This window comes from Mytilus trossulus, chromosome 9 (genome assembly GCF_036588685.1).
Source record: "Mytilus trossulus isolate FHL-02 chromosome 9, PNRI_Mtr1.1.1.hap1, whole genome shotgun sequence".
Lineage (NCBI taxonomy): Eukaryota > Metazoa > Mollusca > Bivalvia > Mytilida > Mytilidae > Mytilus > Mytilus trossulus.
This window is the reverse complement of record NC_086381.1, coordinates 30,741,149-30,765,776: the sequence shown is the minus strand read 5'-3', so window position 1 is coordinate 30,765,776 and position 24,628 is coordinate 30,741,149. Positions and strand designations below refer to the sequence as shown.

Here is a 24,628-nt window from a genome sequence, read left to right as displayed (position 1 = left end):
AGAATATCAGATCCATTTCATTGCGATAACATCACTTTAAATTGAAACCGTTTTCAAAAATATAATTTATAGTCTCTTTCGTAGATATTTCATCCCTTCTTGTTTCTTTGTTTTACAATATCTCTTGACTTGACAAAAACAACGTTTAACTAGAAAAGTGTCACTATAAATAGTATTTCATCTAACGACTAACAAAATTAAAAACTATTTACATCTCTAAAAGACACAAGATAGCAAGCAATCTAAAAAAGGAAAAAATACTTAGCTACATGTGGTTTCTAAATTTGATACTGATAAATTCTAAATAATTTTGTAAAATGACAAACTTATGACATTGGATAGTAGAACATAGTATATGTACAGAGGCGGATTTAGGGGGGGGGCGCCCCCCCTCCCCCCTTTTTTGGGAAAAATTTTGGTTGCTAATATAGGGAATCACTGAAGCGTGACTGGAGCGGGCCCCCTATAAGGCAGCACTCCTTTTGCGACTGTTTTCCAGGGGTATCATTTGCGCCAATATTTTTTCTCTCAAATGTATCAATTGTGCCAGTTTTTCGGAACTCATTTGCGCCAATTTACCTGAACACAAAAGTATTCGTATTCATATTAAAGATTAATATATTACATTAAGTATCATTTTTTTGTCTTATAAATCTTTATTAATTAAATAATTGTTACTGTTGTTGGGGAAAGATGAGTAATAAATAATAGGATTACTATTAAACTAAAGGTATGGATATTAACAAACTGGTAAACACTAATTATAAAAAGTTTTCAGTGACAAATATAAAATATGTTTTTGCTGATGGAACATTTTTAAAAGTGTTGTCTGGAGTATTTCCAGCAATTATATACAATACATTGATTCAGGAATGGACATTATATTCCACTTTTATGTTGCCTTTTGCCTTCCAAATCAGGAGACTGTTATAGAAAATGGTTTCTTTGCTAAGGAATGCTGTGAAAGATTTAATCTTCAAATGAATTTTACATCTATGCATGTAGATTTTGAGGAAAGAATGCACGTTGTCGTTAAAGAGTTTTTCCCAAGAATTATCATCAAGACATGTCGTTTTCCCCTTGGCCAGGCATGGGATCGGAAAATATAAAATCTTGAACTAGCAAAAGAGTATAAAAAAATTGGCAGTGATGTTAGCAGGTGGTTACACCATATTTTTCTGAACCCAGGTGAAGTAGGTGATTGCTTTGCTGAAGATTTGATACAGGATATGCCAAAAGACAAGAAAATAGAAGTAATTTTTCTTTAATTTGGCGCAATCGTATATTTTATTTTCGGCGCAAATGATATCATATTATTTTTAAAACAGATGGCGCAAACGTAGCATCGGAGAAAAAAGTTGTGGCGCAAAAGGACGCATTTTTGGCGCAAACGGATCTCTCCACTCTTAGGTCAGTCAGTGGGCCCCCACTTATGAAAATTCCTGGATCCGCCACTGATATTGTATGTGCACATAAGACCTTCAAAACAAATAGTTATGTCATATACCAGTAACAGTCAAAATAAAATATTTTGGTTATCAGCAAAGTATATTTTTACCTGTATTAATGTCAATGAAATATCTTAGACTAGTAAAAACTGTATGCTTACTTGGAAAAGTCAAGTTTTAGAAAAGTGTTATGATATGATCAGTCCAAATATGGTTTAAATATACCAGGTGGTCGTGTGGTCTAGCGGGACGGCTGCAGTGCAGGCGATTTGGTGTCACGATATCACAGTAGCATGGGTTCGAATCCCGGCGAGGGAAGAACCAAAAATTTGCGAAAGCAAATTTACAGATCTAACATTGTTGGGTTGATGTTTAGACGAGTTGTATATATATATATATATATACATATGTATTCGGATTGATTTTTTTAAGAACGATCTCGTTACTGTCTTGAAATTACGAAGAAGAACATAACCGGCTGTATCAATGACATCATATAACTTGAGCCGACCATATCAAAGTATACTCGAAGTTATCATATTGCGTTTCAAAATAATTATATTTTGATGCAATATATGCTTCAAATCAATATGATAAACATATTAACCCATATCGTATCTACCACTCATTTTATGCTAAAAAAAATAGCCGTTTATCACAATATGGACCTTTTTAATGCTCGTTCGCTACTCTAATTTCCTAGAAATAATCAATCTTTTGACTTGCAACTGAGATTTCCACTTACAAAACACTAAAATGCTACAAATAAAAGTAATGAATCAAAACCTTTTTTGGATTTTAGAGGCAATGTAGCATTACTTGCAATGAAGCGTACCATATGAATGATATAAAACAAGACCTTCTGCTGTTGTTTTCCTATGGTCGGGTTGTTGTCTCTTTGACACATTCCCCATTTCCATTCTCAATTTTATATACCTTGCAGATTAAATTGTGCAAATGATTAATTATAACTAAACCAGATATCTGTCCGATTTGTCAGTAACAAAGCCATCATATCAGAGGTATCAACAAAGATTTTTATAAAAAAAAATTCTTGGAAATAATTATGTTCCCAAAAAAACAGAGATCTCTAAGGTCTGCTTAAACTTGTTTATTTTGAAATCTGACGAAACAAAGGACCAATAAAAGCATGAAGTCGTAGAAATACAAACAAGACTGTATCCTCGTAATCTCCTCAATAAAATATAGCAAAAATAGTATAAATGGAAAGAAAATTATTGCAAGTTATAATGATGCGCATTTCATTAAAAAAAGTATATACTTTTAGTGTTGTTTGTTTGAACTGTTGTTGACAGGTATTTGTAGGTAATTATTTAATTACATAGATATATAAACGGGTTTGGCACCCGCAATCATATCAAATCTTCTTCTTTATAACTAGTTAGCTTTCCTATTAATTTAGTTTGGTTTTACATTGTGACATAATATACTATATCCAAAATCTTGACGAGGGCACTTTATTTTTAATTCATGATACACATGTCCAAAAGAGAAATTTGAAGTTCAAACTGACTAACACCACACTACATGAAATATTCATTTAAAAGAACAATGTGTTTTAAAGGTTGTTTTAATGCACATTGTTCATAGTTTCTTTAAAATATTTCACTTAATTAAAGTTGGGAAAAGTAAGATATAACTGAACATTTTTTTCAAACTCAATGAAAAGTACTTAAAATAAAAAATAAATTAAAAAAAAATTTCAGAATGTTTGCCTTCCAATAAGTTCAAGAAAGTTTTCCTTTTAGACATACTACCTTTTTTTGTGTTGGAGTTATAGCTCAAAAATATATTACCCCACAGTTATAGCTCAATAATATATTACCCCATAGTTATAGCTCAATAATATATTACCCCACAGTTATAGCTCAATAATATATTACCCCACACATAACTGTATCATTTTCTTAAAACCGCTGAGTGTCACTTATAAATTAATTACTATTCTCGATACAGATTTGATATTTTAAATTTACTGTAACTTCATCTGAAGTGACAATTAAATAATAGACACCAGGCACGCGAACGAATAGATATGGTTCAAAATACTCTGAACTAACATAAAAGATAACTCGCTCGACAATATAAAAGATACTGTTACAATGTATGTTTCTGCCGGAAGTACCATGACTGGCGCGTGTCTAGATATTTTGATTTTTAACTCTCTGAAATTTGAGTCTTGAAGATTAAATACCTTTGCTCGTGTATGGTGGTACCGTAATTTGAAAGAGGACAGGAAAACCACATCTCTTCATATTTTTTTATTTCAAAATTTAAACATTAATACTTTCGACTCATATTTGCATTTTGTGTTAAAACATTATTCCTTCCATTTTTATCTAAAATGTCATACCCACGGAGTTAAAGTACACCTCGACTAAAAAGATAAAGAAAACAAATGGTGTCAAAGCCTTCTCAAACTTAAAAAAATGATACAAAGAATAAAAATTATATCGTATTTTTCATGTCTATTTATAATGAAGAATCGGATATAACGCTTCCCTAATTGGCGCAAAAAGCAGTTAAGCAGCTGTATTAATAACCTGCTTATTTTAATTTGTCTTTCTAACACAAAGCTTGCATAACACTTTTGTCTATTTGTGTTAGAATGCTTTACTACCAATATGCATATCAGAATAATTTCTTAGAAAAGAAGATGTGCGCCATGTTGAGGGCAGTCTATAAAAATCATAAAACATTTAAATCAACATCAACTATGAAAAATAATTTGCATTTCTGTAAAATTTTCAAGTTTCAGTAGTTTCCGATGTTGACCTTGAGATGACAATGAAGGATCTGTTTCCATGATTTACTCTGCAAACAATCAATGTTATTAAATACAATGGCGTACACCTGTTGGTTTTTATCTCACATTTCTTCCTAGAATTCTTAAATTAAGTTATATTCAATTTTTAGATTTCCAACTTTGATTGCTTAAAATAGACAAAACGGACCTTAAATGATCACTCTTAGATATATCAATATGAGCGTAGAAACGCTCGACTTTCCCGTCTTAAACGTACCCGATTTGGATATTTTGGAGTCAGGATTCGGAAACGGTAAGAATTAAACAATTCATATTAAACACCATCATGTTTATATAAATTTTGATATATCCAAATAAATTATGTTTGTTTACAGGTAAATATCCAACTTTAAAACAATCTTTATTTGTCATATTGTATATGTTTACCTATAAAACCCCTAAGAATAGCTATGGAACTTTAAACATATCTTAATTTTAATGGTGTCTAATATGTTGCTCAGTCTGCAGTCTTTTTTGTTTTTTTGACTAGGCATTGTCAGTTTTTTTTTTACTTATGCAGGATTTTCCACTATCATGACTATTATACATATTTCGATATCGCATTTTCAGCTTTAACACTGCTCCCTAAATAAGACGACATATTAATTTTTGAAATACTAAGGCTTTTCTAACTCAGGCATAGATAACCTTAGCGGTATTTGGCAAGACTTTTAGGAATTTTGGTCCTCAATGCTCTTTAACTTCGTACTTTATTTGGCCTTTTTAACTTTTTTGGATTCGAGCGTCACTGATGAGTCTTTTGTAGACAAAACGCGCGTCTGGCGTATATACAAAATTTAGTCCTGGTATCTATGATGAGTTTATTATGTATATTCACTTTGATAGATTGCTTCAATATTTTGTTTTTACCTAATCTTAGTCAATTTAATACATTTGAAAACAATATTGAACATAGATTTTTTTTTGTCATTTTACTATTTGCCGCTGAGGTTGAATTGCTCATTTGAATTTTTACTTTTCTTTTTATTTAAACATTACGATTTGTTCAAGATAAAAATGAAACTTTAAGAGCATTATCGTTTTCGTGTAGACAAGTACTATCGTCATATTACATAATTAGTGGGACAAAATCAAAGTACTAAATACATTTTACCTACATCATCTATCTTCAACAGAAACAATCCATTCTTAATGAACATAAAACCAGACTTATTGTATCAAGCCTCTTACAATAAATTAACCTTAAATTAGAAAAAAAAACACTGAAAATTTTACTTGAATAGAAATTTGTTATTTTTTAAGCAATCTATATTTTGTGGGTTACTATTTTTTATGTTTTACTTTTTACAATGGATTTTTAATATTTTTTCTACAATATAATTTCGCTCGCCAATTCCAAGGTTAGAAAACGCCACCCATAAAGTCACTTTAAAAATGACTTTCATTCATTCTGGATTTAATAATATGTACCAATAAAGCGGCTGCTGTCTAACTGGCCAACTGGTCTAAATTTGCCCTGTCTAACTATCAAGTATTTCTCGAAAGAAGGGTAATAAGATTGAAAATTTTATGTCGTAATTATTTTTATATAATGTCACATAAACATTAAGTCAATAATAAACAAAATTACGTAATCGATGACTACATGCACTTTCCAGTATCTGTTTCAAATACTAATTTCGTAATCCGTTTTCCTAAATGCTTGTGTGAACCAATGAGTTCACCAGACTATTGAGTGATTTCGACACTCACAGAAGCGGATTTAGAGGGGGGCCAGGTTCACACTTTTCTCGGGAAAAAAATGGTTGATTATATAGGGAACAACTGAAGCATAACCGGAGTGGGTCCCCTCTTATGCAGTCAGTGTGCCCCACTTATGAAAATATCTTGATCCGCCGGTAAATTTTTCAGAAATATCATCACAAGACCAGACACGTTGACTTATGACGCATCACAAGACCAGGCACATTGACTTATGACGCATCACAAGACCAGGCACATTGACTTATGACTCATCACAAGACCAAGCACATTGACTTATGACGCATCACAAGACCAGGCACATTAACTTATGACGCATCACAAGACCAGGCACATTGACTTATGACTCATCACAAGATCAGGTACATTGACTTATGACGCATCACAAGACCAGGCACATTGACTTATGACGCATCACAAGACCAGGCACATTGACTTATGACGGTTGAATTCTTGCAATTCTTGTCTTAAATCCTTATCCGGGGACAAACAAACTTGCAATAAACTCAATAAAGCCACTTTCACAAACACCATGAAAATCTTAGCAAATAATTGTAAAAAGAAAAATGTGCAAATGATATAAGTAAGAACATTTATATCCATTTAAAATACTTATTTTTTAAAATATTTGTTGAAAATGCGTTAGGTTTTACATCATGTCCAAATAAAATATTACATCCGTATATATTGTACATCCGTATGAATAAAAAAAACAGATTAAATGCTTCTTTAGGCAATATACTGGGATGCAAAAGCTTTAACCGGAACAGATATACCCCTTATTACAAATTGATTGAATAGATTCTAATTTTTTTATGTGAAAAAAAATCAGCGATCATTCTTGACTTTTTCTTAGAAAAGTTACCCACAACCACCTGTCATTTACGGAGATCTTTTTCCAAAAATGATTTTTTGATTTCACGAACTTCCCAGTTTGTTATCGTAAAAAGGGTTAACTGAAAAAGGAGAATCTGATGTTAATTTTTTTTAAAACATAAACTGAGCATAAAAAGCTTGAATATTCAAAAATAGCTCCAACTTTGATTATCTCGCACGGAAAACCTATTATCATCTGAAACCAACAATGTTGCTGATTTATTATATAGAATGATAGGAAATCAGGAACCATAGACTGTTTTTATGATGAAAACAAAAGCGAAACCAAAATTTATTATCCTGAAAACCACATTTTCAGTCGAATAAGGAAAAAACCGTTGAGATGCTGAAAAATCAAAACTTTGTTCAGTATTCAATATTAATGTTATTGCAGCGACTTCTTGCAGCATCTATATAAATATTAGTTACGTTTTATGAAGATTTCAACCATTACGGTGACTTATGACGCCATTTGTTTTTAATACACATTGTTGTTCATGCTGATTTATCCCCTTTTGGGGTATCACAAATATATACCTGTATGAAGATATTTTTGCTCTACTCTTTGTGGTCAATACTACGCCAACGGTAAAAGGGTATTGGTCGAGACAAACACCTTAGTTATTATTCTGACAAAACCACCATTGGTCGTCATTTATTTAATTATACATAAATATGTTTCCCTTTCTAGAATTTGGTACCTTTAATCGTTTATTCTTTTCAAATGACTCGCTACGATTAAGATGTTATCCTTTTGTTTATACATCTGTCCCCTATTAATTATACATAAATATGTTTCCCTTTCTGGAGTTTGGTACCTTTAGTCGTTCTATCTTTTTAAATGACTCGCTACGATTAAGATGTTATCCTTTTGTTTATACCTTTGTCTACCACTTGTATTATATGTCATACGTAAGCCTCTAGATTTATTTCATTATATTTTTTTATGATGTCGTTTGGTTATTGTTTAATTGACGGGTACTCAAATTCAAATGAATAAATAGTATTATGCCTTTTCATTTTATAACAGTCACAATAGAGAGAAACTAGATATAAATGTTTCCAGTAGTGATTAATACGTTTTAATAATTGCATGTTTGAAAATAACTTGATTATATATAGTGTTTCATTCTCAACGTTTTTGTTAGTTTTTATAAAGCTTTTATTTGTTGTCGTTATGATCGGCCTAACCATCGCCCTATTCAACGAACTTTTCCTATTTTTTCGATCGGCCTGTTAAATAACGTGTTGTTCAGACTATTATCGACCTTATATATGAAATATTTGTCACTTGACGTTAGCAAGCAACATTCAATTTATCCTATAAAAATCTTCTCATCATATAAACGCATCTAACTTAAGTTTGATTTAAGTAGTAATTGTTTCAAGCACTAAATGGCTCGTATTCAATATAAATCAATTTGAAGTACATGTTTTTTAGAAGTGTACCAGTCGATTGTATAAAAATCTAAATAACCATTTCCTAGTTGAAATGATAAAATTATTCGATTTGCTCTTCCTGCGATCACTTTAAGTTGATATAAACATAACCGTCTCTATTATTAGTGGCCTAATAATTTGTTCAATATTTACTATTGCGTAACATAATATTTCCTTTACATCCGTGACTTGAATAGGAAATGACAATGACATTTTTAACATATACGTGTCAAGGTTACAACTATAAGTTGTAAGTGACGTTTGTGTTTTAATTGAGCGGAAAATTGACGATGCAGCAAGTTTTGATTAGAAGTTGTCGCCGTTTGATTGGCTACACATTATCAAATAAAGAGCATTGAATCTGTTGCTAAAGTACAGTACTATGTTTTTTATTTATATATACCTTGTTGTCACAGTAAGAAATATATCGAACGGACCATGTAATCCGTATAAGGTTGAAATTTGAGTTATGCCACATGATATTATTTAGATTGCGTCATAACAAGTAATAAAAGTCTACTTAAATAACGACGTTCTTCTTTACAGCGATACATGGAGATCTTTCGTTAATCTCTCATTTATATACTATATTACACATTAAAATTCAGTTAATAAAAAATGAATGAACAATTGATAAAAAATAGCAAGCGAAAAATCACAATCCGCATAAAGAGGATAAAATAGTCATTAAAATGCTTCGAAGGTAGAAGGGCCACTCAATTAAATCTTGAGTGAACTGAGTTGCTCCGAAAGATCAAATTGGTTATGCCTCACTGGTGACACACTTATATAATAAATACGCGAATCAGAGATACTTCATGAATTAGGAAGAACACAAATATTGATTGTGACAACAATACGCAGATACCCGCCCAAATAACGGACTTTGTTGTCTTGTTTGCAGCAAACTTATGCTCACATGTTCATGAAACATATAAGACATAAGCCATGAAGTGTTGCACCAACATCGCTCTGGTAGTTAAGCACTGCCATAGGTACCGTTGCTAATTTGCTACAGAAAAATGAAGAAAAAAATCACAAGAAAAATTAACACGTGTTAGTTTTACGTGAGATTTTGTTTTTAACTGTCAATCTCTATTCTATGAATAGAATAACAATATATATTGCTGACCTTGCTGTTTTTTTTGGCATCTCACATTTCTTATTTGGGTGAATAGATGTCATCATCGTTATTTTCTTCCAAAAGAAACGATTAGACGTTATAAGAAGCATGTTTCTGAAAACACCTGCATAAGGAGGACAATACAATGTCTAGTTTACATGGATAACCTGTCTTCTGTACCTATATAAGGATACATGCACGATATCAATTATATATATCTTCCGATCAGCTGACGATGTTGTAGCGCCGTCTTGTCGAGCGGCATTGTTTTCCTTTGATGTTTTGATATACTACCTTTAATTAAACAAAATAAAAGATAATTCTCAAGTTAATAATTTAAGACCGTTGAATTGGTATTTTTTCTGTCATTTTATTATAATTTTTAGTGTAGATTTCTTTATTTTAAGCGCTTATACGCAGGTTGAAAATAGTACATGCATGATTTAAATGTACCGTAAACATTAGAGTCTCAATTTTCAAAGCTTGCTTGAGTGAAATTATTTGTACCAAGAAAAATTATAAACGTGAGGCTCGGAAAAAATTGCGGTTAAAATATCGCCTTGAAGCTTTTACTTGTGACCAGTTTTTTACTTGGCTAATATAAGATTGTTATTCACAAATTAGCCATTTTTAATTGTATCTCCGGGTGTTCGTGTTACAAATAACAACCATATTTATAATTTAAATATTACATTGTTCTTAAAATGTGTTTGGTCGTTATCTGATGGTATGGCTTTTCTTTACGAATAGATCTTTAACCGTTGGTGAGGATCCTAACCTATGACTACATGCATGTGGTTATGCTTTTTAAATTTCTTCTCAATCCGTTCGTACAAATATCTACCGCTAGACGTTAATCAGCCCGCAATTATCACCCATAATTCTTTGTTAACATATTAAATTAGTGTTCCACGACCGCAATGTTTTGCTTTGGTTGCTTTGTGCACATTTTTAAAATTCAGTACAATATTAATAATAATAAGAAAATAGTTTTATAAATCTACAGTAATTTTCCAGTCAATACTTAATAGTCAAAACTAGCTATAATACATTATAACTGCGATAACTTCATAGCAACGGACAATGTACAAAAGGTCACAACTATAACCAACCGTAGAATTTTTGAAAAAAAATATACAAATTAGTTGGTGCAGTCTGTATAGCAAGTCTGGGGAGATTTAATTAATATATCCGTTGCTACAATATAAAAAGAGATACTGTGTGAAGTTTATATTTTATGTTCATTGCGTTGGCAAGTAAAACTGTTGATCTTTAAAGAAACTTTCCAAAAACATCCCCCTTCTTACTAAGTCATGCAGGTGAATTGCCAGTGTGCATATATATTTTTTTTCTGCAATGACTTTGTAGCTATACATTGAATTTCCGTATCGTTAAAAATAAATACCTGTAGGCCTTGCATCAAAATTACATATACAATGTATGAACATTGCCGAAAATATAAAATGTATATGTAAGAGCTTTAGAATCGGGAGTCTTTCTGTTGAATTCATAATGAAAAACTACAGAATTATAAATATTTATTATAAGTCAATCTATTTTTTTTGTGTCCCAATCTCAAAGCTCTTCATATATATGCGATAGTATGAAATTTTTATATTTCGGGTTGAAATTTATGAGGGAAAAAAATCAAAAGCGTTTTTTTTTACTTGATAGTTACAATACCTGATAGAGCCCAAAGACTCAATAGAAGTAACCATATAACATCTGATATATCTATTCAGTCATGAATAATGCCATCAATTAAATGTAATTTTAAGCGCTTTGGAAAATTCAAAAAAATATTGCTGGATGGTTAACGTACAGTAGAAAATATTTCATGCATGTTCGGGACAATATTTGATAAAATGTCAGTTCACTGGTTTTGGTATGCCCTAATCGCTTACATAAGACATGCCTAAAGTATGGCTGTGCGGGGGAGATTTTCCCCTAAAAATTTCACAGACAATCTACATGTTCCACCCACGAAACTGACTTGACCAGTAATAAAACAAAATCAATATGGCCTGTATAGACCATTTTATTTCCTTTAAGTATAGTCCACCTTAGATTACCTTTGACGGGTTATTAAACCAAGAGGTGACCATTAATGTGGTCACAGGAAATGTAACAACATTGTGGGAGTATTGTTAGAGTGAGTTAATACAACTATACTAGATTATTATTGTCGTTAATTGCTTGTCATTATACGATTACATTGTGTAAACGGATAGTAACTAAGGATGATTATTTTCCCCTGCTTTATAATTTTTTATATAACTTAATTTGCTTTATGAATATTTTTGTTCACACGAACAGTGTGAAAAGTTTGAGGCGCTCATTTTAAGAGTTTAAAACAATGTTATGATTAAGGAATAATAATACTGAAAAAGATGAGTTGCCACCGTCAACTGGAAATTTGACGTTTGGAACTCTTCAACTACAGTACCGTTATTCCGATTCTAATGCATTATAAAAAGAAATAATACGTTAGAGTTGAAAAAATGTATCAATCTAAAATAAAATAAAATTCCTGTAGCGAAAAGTGAAACTAGACATTTGACCAACAACTTTCTGTGTTTTTTCGGCTGTACCCTTTGATTCGTTTAATACGGGAACCCAAGTTGTACAGTAGTCAAAACCTGTAACAAATGTAATGACAAACTTATGATTAAACATTTGTAAATATAGATTATTGCTTAGAAAGTCAAACTTACTTACACTAGTTTTCATAAGCACCCTTTTCTGAATTTGTGTGGCTTCTAACAAAAAATATCTTTGGTCCTTATTTACACTGATGAAGCATGACTATTTCAATTTGTCGTGTGGAATAACAGGCAAAAGTGTTTAACATATTGAATTTTACAAGATGTAATTTACTTAATTCAAATTGATAAATCTGAAGAAAATTTGAAGTATATATCTCTTTCATTTAGGATATTATTTGTATCATTTCTCTGCCTCTTAATATAACAATGTAAATTGTCAAGAGTGTTTATAACAAGTCCAAAGTCCAAAGGTTCTAACGACGCGATAAGAGGCTCTTTTAGTTGCCTTTTGTTTCGTTCGACACTCGACTTGACTTAATTTAAAACATATATATAATGAACTCTTATATGTCGTCTAGAATTCAAGCATGATAAAAGGAAGTGTATAGGGTACATGACAAGTTTTGTAAAACACTGCTAAAGGCTGTTATGTTTTTGAGAAGCAGGTAAAAACATATAATCTCATATCTTTGTCCTCGTGTTCTCACGTGAATGAAAATATTCCTATTAAATTTCGGGGTTCCAGAACTTTTTTCTTAATCCAAATCCAAAAATACGAAAGTCATGGATGTATAAGACCTAAACACGTGCAGAACTATAATAATAAGAAAGGTTAAAGAATAGCCAACTGTCATCTTTGCCTAAGGAAGCTTGATCCTAACTTACATACAGTACTGGTGGAATACCACACACACCATCAATGACCTCAGCCGAGGACATCCGTCATCCTGTGTTTCGACCCCAAACTCGGTACACACTCAGGGTAGGGGGTCCACATGCAATGGTGGTCAATCATTGCGCATGTGTGGGTGGTTTCCAGCTACTACCATCTCTCTTTAACCATATCAACCAAGATGCTTTCTCTGCTGCTTTGCCCAGTTTCTGAATTGCTGCTCTTCCATGCCAGCCTAACTGTTTTTTTAATAACTTCGTAATTTTTCAACAGATAATTTTAGACAAAATTGTTGTAAACCATATACCAGTACCATATCCCATCTCAGAGGTCTGTGGGAAGCGTACTCGCCAAAACCAAATAAATGTTCAAGCGCAAACGTCATGGATTATAGTCACATTTGTTACATACACCATATACCAGTACCATATCCAATCTCAAGAGGTCTGTAGGTAGCGTACTTGCCAAAAACCAAATAGATTTTCAAGCGCAAACGTCATGGATTATTGTCACATTTGTTGCCAAGCCACATCTCCATATATTTCTTATATCAACCAGTAAACAAACTATACTTAAAATGTAAACATTGTCACTATAGTAGTTTATATTGGACTATTTAAACTTATTGATTAATGCTGCAATTTACGAGAGTTGATATCTTGAAATATGATTAATAAAGTAAAAAACCCTCTTTCTTAGAACTTACACTTTAGAAAACACTTTATATCAGAAAACGTTTGATTACAATTAACTGTTTCTGGAATAACCTTTTTCAGGAACGCTTGAAAATATAAATGGTGGCGGAAACAGGATATATGAAAGCGGAAAAGGGGGGGGGGGGGGTAGCGTAATTTCCGATAATTGAATATATAAATATATAGCTTTTTAGGAACGATTATATTAAAAGTGCATTAAAATCTTGAAAAACACGATATCATTTTAGCGATCAAATGTTGACGCCCTCTACGCCCCCCCCTTTTTGGTCCGCCACTGATAACGGTTACTGTAATAATAAAATACCATTTCATCCTTCAAATACTGACTAAAAAGATACTAGTACATTGTAGTACAATATATGTTCATGTGCACTCATACATTTATATATATATATACATACATTGATCTGGCTTAAGAACTATAGTTATTTATAAAATTAATCCTATGGAATGTTTACTGCTTATTTTTATGGATCACATTTTATATTCCTTATTTATTGTCCAATATTGCATTATTATTGAATGAGTTAAAAAGTTAAATGCTTTAATCTATTTAATGTAGTAGGAGTTATTAACTGAGATAGCATCAATTGTTAAGGTCATAAATTCAAATATCAATATACGCAGTGACAGAGGTTTCGTGATTAAGAAGGTAATCGTATGCAAAAAGATCAAAACAATTTCCCACTAACACCATTGATTATTAACTACTTTAAGTCGGTTGTGCATGTAAAACCAGAGATGTACTACACAATTATTTTCACACTTGCTATTATACTATTTAATGCAGTTAAGATAGTGCACGATTTAATATATCTAGTAAGTCTCCGAGAGAAAGTATTGGACCTTGTACAGCCAATGGAATTGTTCGTACTATTAAAAGATAGCGTGTAGTCCTAGTAATTTATAGTTAATATATACTGTCAAACGTTACTTATGATGTGTAAATGTGTAAAGAAAACAAAAAAAGACATCTTAATTTGACAGCTAGTACAACATATGATGACTATATATAGATTTACCTATTCATAATTTACTCTGCCGTATCTAATTGGTTAACACTTCAACTAATACGCTCCGCTTCACATATTTATACAAGTCAATGAATTAAAGCCTTCCGATACGTCAGGTCATTATCAGCCAATGAAAATTCTGATATACATATAAGTGCGTTTTATTGGATTGAAACAAAACACATGCACGTGCCATAAACTTAAAGTATATTTTTTTCATTTTATAGGAAAACCGCCAACATATCAAAGGACGAATCACGTGGAGAAATATAACCAAAACATGCCAACGGCCGGTACCGGTGGACAAGTAAGTACCTTATGCATGGAACCAGCTCAATATAATGTATCTCTCAAAGCAGCATGATGTTCATTCAAAGAAACAGTGAGTGCGAAAAGGTATCGTGTTGTAGCTTCATAAGCATCATGCATTCGTGCAAGTTTATTGCATTGGACTTGTATGCTTAATTTATTTCTTGCTTTTTATTGTTTTGAAAACTTTTTACAATGCAACTTTACTTAGCGTATTTAATTGCTTCTTTTGCATAATGTTTTGCTTTAATGACATGTATGCTTCAACTTTGTTGTTTTATTTTACAGTTTTGCAGCATGCTTGACGACATTGAACACTTATCGCAACATCCACCTTACTTTAGCGAATTTCCTACACACGAGAGAATGAATTTTGAATTTGCAGATATTTTATGTGATTCTTATACAGACGCTGCACGCGCAGAAAAGCGACAATTGCCATCTGATCTCGGATACTATCAAGATACAAATTATTGTGCAAACACAAACAAAGGTTCAATGAGTAGAACCTGCAGTATGTCCAGCGAGGAAAATCAACTTGAGACAATCGGAGATATTCAGTATAACAACTGCTGTACAAACGAATCGGACCTTAATCAACATTCAATGAAATCATTCAATGTATGCAACACTACTAACACAATGTGCAACAACAGTGACTTATTGTGCAATAGTTCAGATCGTGTGTGCAATAATGTGGAAAGATTGTGCAGCACTAATGATAGAATATGTAACAATCCAGAACAACAATTGTGCAGCAATACCGAAAGGACATGCACCAATACAAACAGAATATACAATGTTTCTCCACCTGGTAAGCAGATTTTGCTATTTTTGATGTTTAGCTTATAAAATGCTTGTTCGATGTTTGCATGCATTTTGTCTACTTAATTATAAATTGTACCACCATACATATACATATTTTGTACATCAAACGTAACACCTAAAGCTATGGATGTTATATACCCTTTGAACACACAACATTTTAATATTTTGCGTAGTAACGGTACAGAAATGATAGAAGGACCGATGGTTTTATGCATTTATGTAAACCCTTTCTATAATCAGAAGTAACTTATAACCAACTATTAAGAAACATAAGTAAGCACTGTAAGAGGAAGAAGAAACCTTTTAGAGCAAAATGAAATTTGATTTTTTAAGACTTTGGATCTATGGTTGAAGTCTTTTTGGACGTTAGTGTTATTGTGATTATCATTTTACTTGAATAGTCTAAGGGTGTCAGGATGGCGTTAACATGATAGCTACTATTGGACCAAAAACAACATTATTAAACGCGGGTATGGATTGGTCAGTCTCCATTTTTAATGATCATTCGGGCCTTTTTGTTCTTCATTTCTTCACCCATGATTATTCTATATTTTAGCACTCAATTATTTTTTTTCGTGATTTTTTGGCCCATTTATCTGCATCCCTTAAATGTTAAGACCAATTCAGAAATATAGACCCTAATTACTACATGTCTTAGTAAATTAAAAAAAACTTGCCATTCCATATTTGTGTGATACAGGGATTATTGGACATTCTTATCATCGCTGCTGTTTCGTTGTCAATGGATGATAAAGATGTTCGAACAATGATACTTATACAGATCGTGCATGCAAATTAGGCAGTGACGTCACACAAATGGTTTTCCAACTCTATAAATAAATAATCGCGTAATATGCAAAGGGACTGTATTCAACTTTGAAGCAGATGTTTGCTCTATTTAATAATTTCTAAATAGCGTTACACCAACGAGATTACGCGTTATATTGGATTATGTAACGTAACTCTATAACTAGATCAGCGTACCTTGTATAAAACCCATAAGTAATGATACTGATACATAAACTGAATGTAACCTGTAATTTTGCATTAAATGTCTATTAGGTTAACTGATATTTAAGTTAGATATTTAATGTAGTGGAAGATCAAATATTATCAAATATATTATTTCAGGTATATAAATTATTTTTTAACCTTAATCTTTATGTCAACACCTGGCAACATTTGCTACCAAGAACAAATCGTTGTTCATCCAAAGCAAGTGTTGACACGCTTTTCTAAGTCGGTTAAATGAAGCTTAAGTTGTAGACATGATGAACCGATATGTAATACCCCAACTTGACAACTGATTTTGGTATTTAATCCCAATTTCGATGATACAATGAGAATATTTATCAAATATTTCTCGTCATCTTGTCTGTTACTACTTTTTGAGTCGCTTATCACCCTGAAAACAATGCTTAATATATATCTCTAACGGTGATTATTATTTGCAATGTATCAGTAGGTTTATAGAGTTATCATTATAAATGTCTAGGAGACATTTAAAAATAGGGTATTTAGAAAAGAGTTTAAAAACTAGGATTGAAACAGAGATATATTTAAGACCTTAAAATAATTTATTCAAATAATTGCACAAAATGAAATACTAAAAAATGGCAAAGACTGAAAATGTCCATGTAGTTATAATACTATGGAAAGTGTTTTGGCTCATGTGTCATTCAGTCCAAAGATAAAAGTCATTGTGAAAGAAAAGACACAAAACCTTAATAGACACAGTTTAGTAGTACTTGAAAATTTCCATAATAATTCAGATAAATTATCACATTCCATCAATAGTTTTATGGATATTTCAGTATTAATAATGTCTTTAAACCCTTTTTATTTCAAATTTACAAAGGCTGGAGTATTCAGACAAAATTTATCTTAGATGGTTTAGTGAAGTTTGTATGACCCATTTATATATTTCCTCGTATAATTATCTCTATTTATATAAGACTTCCTTAACATTTATTTCTGAATGTTCATATCTAGAGTAAATTCCTTAAAGAAGCAACACGGTTTTCTTTACTCTGGTAGTGTTGCAATGATTGATAATCCGGAAGTGATTTGATTTCCTGTTGCCATTTACGTTTTTGCACTGAAAGTATAGGAATATAAACAAACGAGTTGTCATATGATTATCAATTGAAACGAGATTTGGTTTTGTAAATAACTCTTCGACCAATTTGCTTGACCATCAAAAGTTTACGACTGTTATTATGCATTGATACTGTAGATCTTAGGCATAACAATTAAATATTGAATCTGTCTTGATCCAAATATGGATGAAACTAATCAAAAATGGAACTATGAGCGCTCTATCGCTTTTAAATAAGATGGTTATATTCTGGTTTATATAGTCTGCATGCTTGTAGCTTACCGAGCAATGACAGATATACTACGTGGCATTTCTACACAAGTGAAAGGTTAAGCTAGCTATAAGGCTAGATTCAATCCACCATTTTCTACGTAAGAAAATTTCTGTACCAAGTAAAGAATATGACAGTTGTTATTCATCGTTTGATGTGTTTGAGCTTTTGATTTTGCCATATGATTAGGGACTTTCCGTTTTGAATTTTCCTCAGAGTTCAGTATTTTTGTGATTTTACTTTCTACACTAGTTATATTCAATACAACAGCAACTTGATAAAAAAAAACCAATAAAATGGCTTTTCAAAAGATGATTAATTTATCTTTTTTTTTAGATATATTTTTCGCTCTGGATATTAGTCACATATACAGAATATATAGCACGGATTTCGCATATTAAAAAAAAATCACTTATATTCTAATATATGTTAAATATTCGAAAAGGTACATTTAATTGTGTTTACATGCAAAGCTTTGATAAATTCTAATTCAGATATTTCTCTTAATTGCCTTTGTTTTGTCAAAAGAACAGTAAAAAGACAAATTTGTACTAAATTACCTGATTTTTCAAGTACAAAGACAATCTTGTTTTGATGTTCTATGTTTTGTGATAGAATTGAACATGGCGTATGAATCACATGGCTTCCCATGTAAACACAAGGCGAACGTTGTTAGTTCATGACATCGGTCTTGTGCGCTCCAAATATTGTCAGAAAATAAGATTTATAAAGCAACCAATTCAAAAATCAAAGCTTAAATTTAAACGTTAAAAACAAAGCAAAAAATGCAATTGATTGGCCACCAGTGATGTACCTTTGACAATGTCAATTATCTGAACTTCTTTATGCACATCAGTTAAAAGTGTATGTTTCAGAAATCAAGTAGCAATAAGAGCTGTGTGCATAAAATGTCCAGACAATCGCATAAGTTTCGCAATTAGCATTTTATGTCTGGTTCGCTTTAAGTTGAACAAGAACCTTTTGAATTCATTATATTATAGTATTTCGTATATAGTTACATCTAATACGAATTACAATTATATAATTGGATGTTTTTAATTTCAGGATCTCCAGACGTTTGCCGATGGCGTAATAAACACCCAGAAAACTGGAATTCAAAGGACGTTCTTGATTGGCTATTTTATACTGCAGAGAAGTGCAACTTAGAGTTTAGTAAATTACATTCAGAGAATTTTCAGTCAATATCGGGATCAGACTTATGCAAACTGAGCATTGAAGATTTTGAACGAATAGAATCTGTGTATGGGCGAATGTTGTATTCATTATTCAAAGATCTACGAGATGGTTGTAAGTATGATTTATTAAATAGTTGTTATCTACTTCAGTCCTTTTTAAGAAATAGTATTAGTCCTTTTCAAGAAATAGTATTAGTCCTTTTCAAGAAATAGTATTAGTCCTTTTCCAACAATGTAATTTTTCTGATCATATACCAATAGTAAAGTGTTTTACCTCAATATTTCCAAGAAAAATATGAGCCGAATTAGCATTCAAATCCTGAATTATGGAGTAGGATGGTTACCCTTCCGGAGCACCTGTAATCACTCTTATTTTTTGGCGGGGTTCTTGTTGCTTAGTCTTTAGTTGTGTCTTCTGTACTATTATATGTCTGTTTGTCTTTTTATTTTTAACCATGGCGTTGTCAGTTTATTTTCAGTCTGGGAGTTTGACTCTCCATCTGCTATCTTTCGTCCCTTTTTTAAGAATCCCATTTCAATCATAACGAGTTAAAATTCCGGCGAATGATAATCATAATAAAAGAATGTGTGCACATTGACAGTTTCTGTTGTTTATTACAGTGTCGTTTACCAAACCCCCAGAGGTAACCGAATATATGGATTTAGATGAAGTGGACGTTTTTGATAAAAGATCTCAGAAGACATTGTATCACATGAATTCCGATCCAGGTTTATACCCCTACAACAATAATAATGTACCAGGTAACACACTATTTTATTTTACTAATAATAAGGTTATTAAGTCTGAACAAAGAAAATTTCAGTATTGCAAAACAAAATTTAAGTCTTATTTTTTGGGAAGGACCATCAGTTCACCAATTTAAAGCTGAAGCAAAACTGAATGTATTTGTTGTCCTGTATTGAAATTAGGATTGATTGGTGTCTTTTTTTAATCAATAAAACGGTTGTTATGGTGGTGCACATATTCACCTCTTTACGGATTGCCTATTGGTACCAAAAGAGCACCCATCAACTTTTATTTTAATTTTTTTAAACTGAAATCAAAATGATAAATAAAGTAATAGAATTTAATCATATTTAAAATTATATCATAAAATCGGCATATTTATTTAATATTCTATTTTCATTTACAGAAATTCCACGCTACAGAGAGGAAATAAAGGTAGAAAGAAGCCCTGGGCCTTATGATTTTCATCCTGGCTTTCGATATGGATGTGGAAACCAGCCTTTACAAACTATGCATGGTAAATTTACACACATTTTTCTAAACTACATACTACTGCCTACTCTTATAAAAGATATACTTAATGAGACTAACATTGCTTACATTAGTTTGATACTGTTAATGAAATTTAATTTAAAAATTAAAGAAACAGTTTTTTTCTTATGTGTGCATTTTTAGCCGTTTCTGTCTAATTATGATTTTTTTTTCCCTTTTTTCCTTCTTCAGAGTTCCCCCATTTTCCACCACCACATCATCGAATGAACCCATGTTCACCTCCAAGTAGTCAGTTCATCCGTAGATTTCCTTCATCCATGCCACAGCCTCCAAACAGATGTTCTATGCACGAGAATGTTCAAGCCCAACCTCCTCCTCCTATACAAAGACGACGACCAGGTAGACCACGTATTAAAAGTCTACCAACTGACGAAGAGGCCTCACGAGAAAAGAAAGGTAACTGACCAAAGATTTGACGCGCATTAATTTAGGGTTTTAAATATTTTTCTTTAAATATCATACTAGCAGAGTTGAATCTTTTAAGTTGATGATGAGACCTTAGCCGTATTTGGAACAACTTTTTAGAAATTTTGGTCCCTCAATGCTCTTAAAATTTGAACTTGATAGGCTTCAAAAATATTTTGATATGAGCGTCACTGATGAGTCTTGCGTAGACGAAACGCGCGTCTGACGTACTAAATTATATTCCTGGTACCTTTGATAACTATTGATTCTCTGACTTTCATACCAAATATGAATAAAAATATTTGTGTTAATGCAGTGTTTCTTTATAAAACCGATTTGAGATTGAATGCATGTAATCTTATATTTTTTTTCCTTATTTAAAAAAATATTTTTATACGTGTATTTTATTTTTTTCAGTGAAAAATCAGCATTTGTGGGAATTTATATATGAGGTATTAATGAATCCTATGTACAATCCCCAGTATGTGCGATGGGAAAATCAGCGAGAAGGTGTGTTCCGCTTTGTCCAATCAGAAGCCGTTGCACAGTTATGGGGCAGTCTTAAAAACAACGACAACATGACATACGAAAAATTAAGCCGAGCCATGAGGTAAGGAAAAAATGAAAAAATAGTGTTGAAAAGAGATCTTTAAGCATATATCAAGCAAAACTGAACCAAGAATGTCCTTAAGAATAAAAAATACTTTGGTGGGTTATTTTGATGTGGTCTTATTACTATAACGGTAAAACTGAGGTCTTTGTATCTTCTACTTTTAAATATAATTTATGTAAAAGAATAAGGGAAGTAAGACAAGCTCAATTTTATGACAACAAATTATTAACCTGTTCGTGCTTGATTATAAAACAGGAGCAAGAGCAGGAAAACTTTAATTTCAAGTACTAATCCTTTTCCATTAAGACAACACATCTAATAGTTTTGAACATTCTATAACAATATTAAAATCTTAAACTTAGTCTTAGCTGCATTAAGTTCATATTAACCCAGTAATCGAACATGATATTCTTCCTTTTTCTGAAATAATAATAATACTTGTACACAAATGAAGAGGCACTTTAAGTCAAATGTATGTTAAGTACAACCCTGACCAGAATGTCCCTTACTAGCAAACCACATAAAAATTAAATAGCAAGAGTATTGTTATTCAACAGAGCTGTATTTATTTAGAATACTTAAAAGAGGGACGAAAGATACCAAAGGGACAGTCAAACTCATAAATCGAAAATAAACTGACAACACCATGGTTAAAAATGAAAAAGACCAACAAAAGTACACATGACACAACATAGAAAACTAAAAAATAAACAACACGAACCCTACCAAAAACTAGGAGTGATCGCAGGTGCTCCGGAAGGGTAAGCAGATCCTGCTAAAATGTTTGGGAGATTTCCAAACTATTAAAATATTGCTTAATGAAAGCAATGAACACGCCAACACTTCCCTTAACGTCCTATAGGCTTATTGGGGATTTTTTTTGGAGACATTGAATATAGTATTTGATTTAGCTTAAAGCCATACTGTGATGCTATAACAATTGTATTTAACATTGTGAAAGGCGTAAAATAGGGTTATAGTACAAAAAAATAAAAGTACATTTTCCCACTAAAGTGCATCTTATTGTACAATCGGACTAATGTTATATGATATTTTGTTGAGAAAATGGCCTCTTTTCAATAATGCAATATTAAAACGACGTGGCACCCAATCCGTGACTCGAATCATTTCCCTCGTTTCACTCTCTTCGACACATTTCACAGACTATACGCCATTGCAAGACGTAATCCAACACTTCAGAAAAGGACATTTTCGGAGCATTAACCTCTCAGCTATACAGGCTGCATGGAAATCTAATAATATACAAAAAGGATGTAGCCAGCAGAATTGAATTAAAATGTATATCTATTTAACCTTAAATTTTATAAATAAGATTTGAATTGATTTTGATTGCATAATTATAATCGGAAACAACCAACGCACAGCATTCATTGGATGTTTTAACTTCCTGGTTGTGTAGACTTGCTGAACTTCGATCATATACAATAGATATTCTGCATAATGGTTTAAGTAAATCATAAATCGGTGTTCAACAGATATAGCATCAGTTTATTTTAATTTTACATCTGTATTTTCTAAAGTCAGAATCAATATTATGCAAAGGCTAATAACCTTTAAGACTTCCTTATTCTATTTTGACATGTACGGTATATATTGATTTTAGAAGATTAAGAACAATCGCTTAATCAGTAGTAGTTTTCGTATGTTATTATTCATCCCCAACCGTAACATAAATTGTGGAAGTTGCCTTAACAATACAATAAATCACATAAACATATGTTTATTATATAATTTTTCTTTTCAGACATTACTATAAAAGGGGAATTTTAGAGAGAGTAGAAGGCAGACGACTAGTCTACAAATTTTCACGTGTTGCAATGGACCGTGTGAGAGAAAAAAGGCATTCTATTTAGAAAAGTACCAACACTGTTTTGTCTCAATCATTTGTTGTCCAGCAGACTAATACAGAAGCATATTGAAAAACGCGTCTCGTTTGCATGGACCGTACAAGAAAAGCATCAAATGCCTTTCTCGTTCTGAGAAGTACAGTTGCTTCTTTGCAAGTTTTGCCTTCGATACAGAGCTGCTGTATTTTTTCTAATAGAACCTATTTTGGTAAACAACGAGTTGATTGACTGAGTTCGCCAAGATGATCCCACATCAGATTTATTCGCTGTATATATGCCAGTACATTTAAATACAATGTCATCGAAGGATACATAAAATGTTCATCCGAATGTGTACTACATGTTGATAAACTGTGCCTTAACACTTTATAATTCTAAATTAAAAAAAAATCTACAGATGTGAATAAATATGAAATTATTGAAAGTGCTTTATATAATCTGTGATCTGCAAAACATGTATTCGTCAAAGAACATCTGCTTTGTTTATTGCAAAATGTTCGGGAATGACAATATATATTTTCAAATTTTATTGATGTAAATAATGATAACTTATTTAATAAAAATAAATTCATAGTTGTGTTTTTATTTTTCATACACATATTCACAAAACGACATCATCTTCTTTACAAAGTTCTTTAATTCCGATTGTTTAGAAAAAAGAGTAAACAACAAAATTTCTGAACGGCAAGGGAAATTCAAAACGGACTCACTTATAAATTGACCAACTAAAAAGCTCAAATATACATGCATCAAACTAATGGAAAACAACTGTAATACTCCTGACTTTGTACAAACATTTTTTTGGGGTATAAAACGGTGGATTTAACCTGGTTTAATAGCTAGCTAAAACTCTCACGTGTGTAACAGTCCGATTATATAGATAACAGTTTGAGAGCAAAACAAACCAACATCATAGATACAAACGTCAAAAAATGGGGTACATCAGTCAACATTATAATGCAATCTGAATCACTATAAAACATAACTTGTCAAACATAGAAACACAAAATGGCACATAGAAAAAGAACATAAGCAAATATGAAAGGCAAGATTTCAAAATCGACCATAGCACAACAACACAATGGCGGGATGTATAAGTACTGAGCCACGTCATATGTATATAATGAAAAATGGATT

The 24,628-nt window shown here is 31.8% G+C and overlaps 1 protein-coding gene across 3 annotated transcripts in view; it reads left to right on the top strand.

The window, feature by feature from the left end:
• LOC134685543 (ETS-related transcription factor Elf-3-like) overlaps positions 1 to 24,036 on the top strand; it is a 58,190-nt gene extending 34,154 nt beyond the window's left edge. For 2 of the 3 annotated variants that reach the window (XM_063545320.1, XM_063545319.1), the window contains exons 2-9: positions 14,831 to 14,910; positions 15,201 to 15,726; positions 19,175 to 19,417; positions 19,927 to 20,067; positions 20,460 to 20,570; positions 20,777 to 21,001; positions 21,428 to 21,620; positions 23,389 to 24,036. In XM_063545320.1, the coding sequence (XP_063401390.1) occupies positions 14,831 to 14,910; positions 15,201 to 15,726; positions 19,175 to 19,417; positions 19,927 to 20,067; positions 20,460 to 20,570; positions 20,777 to 21,001; positions 21,428 to 21,620; positions 23,389 to 23,497 (1,628 nt within the window). In that variant the 3' untranslated portion in view covers positions 23,498 to 24,036. Of the gene's footprint in view, positions 1 to 14,830; positions 15,000 to 15,200; positions 15,727 to 19,174; positions 19,418 to 19,926; positions 20,068 to 20,459; positions 20,571 to 20,776; positions 21,002 to 21,427; positions 21,621 to 23,388 lie in introns of those variants that run through there. The other variant, XM_063545321.1, reaches the window with a different exon arrangement.
• Positions 24,037 to 24,628: the final 592 nt, after the last annotated feature.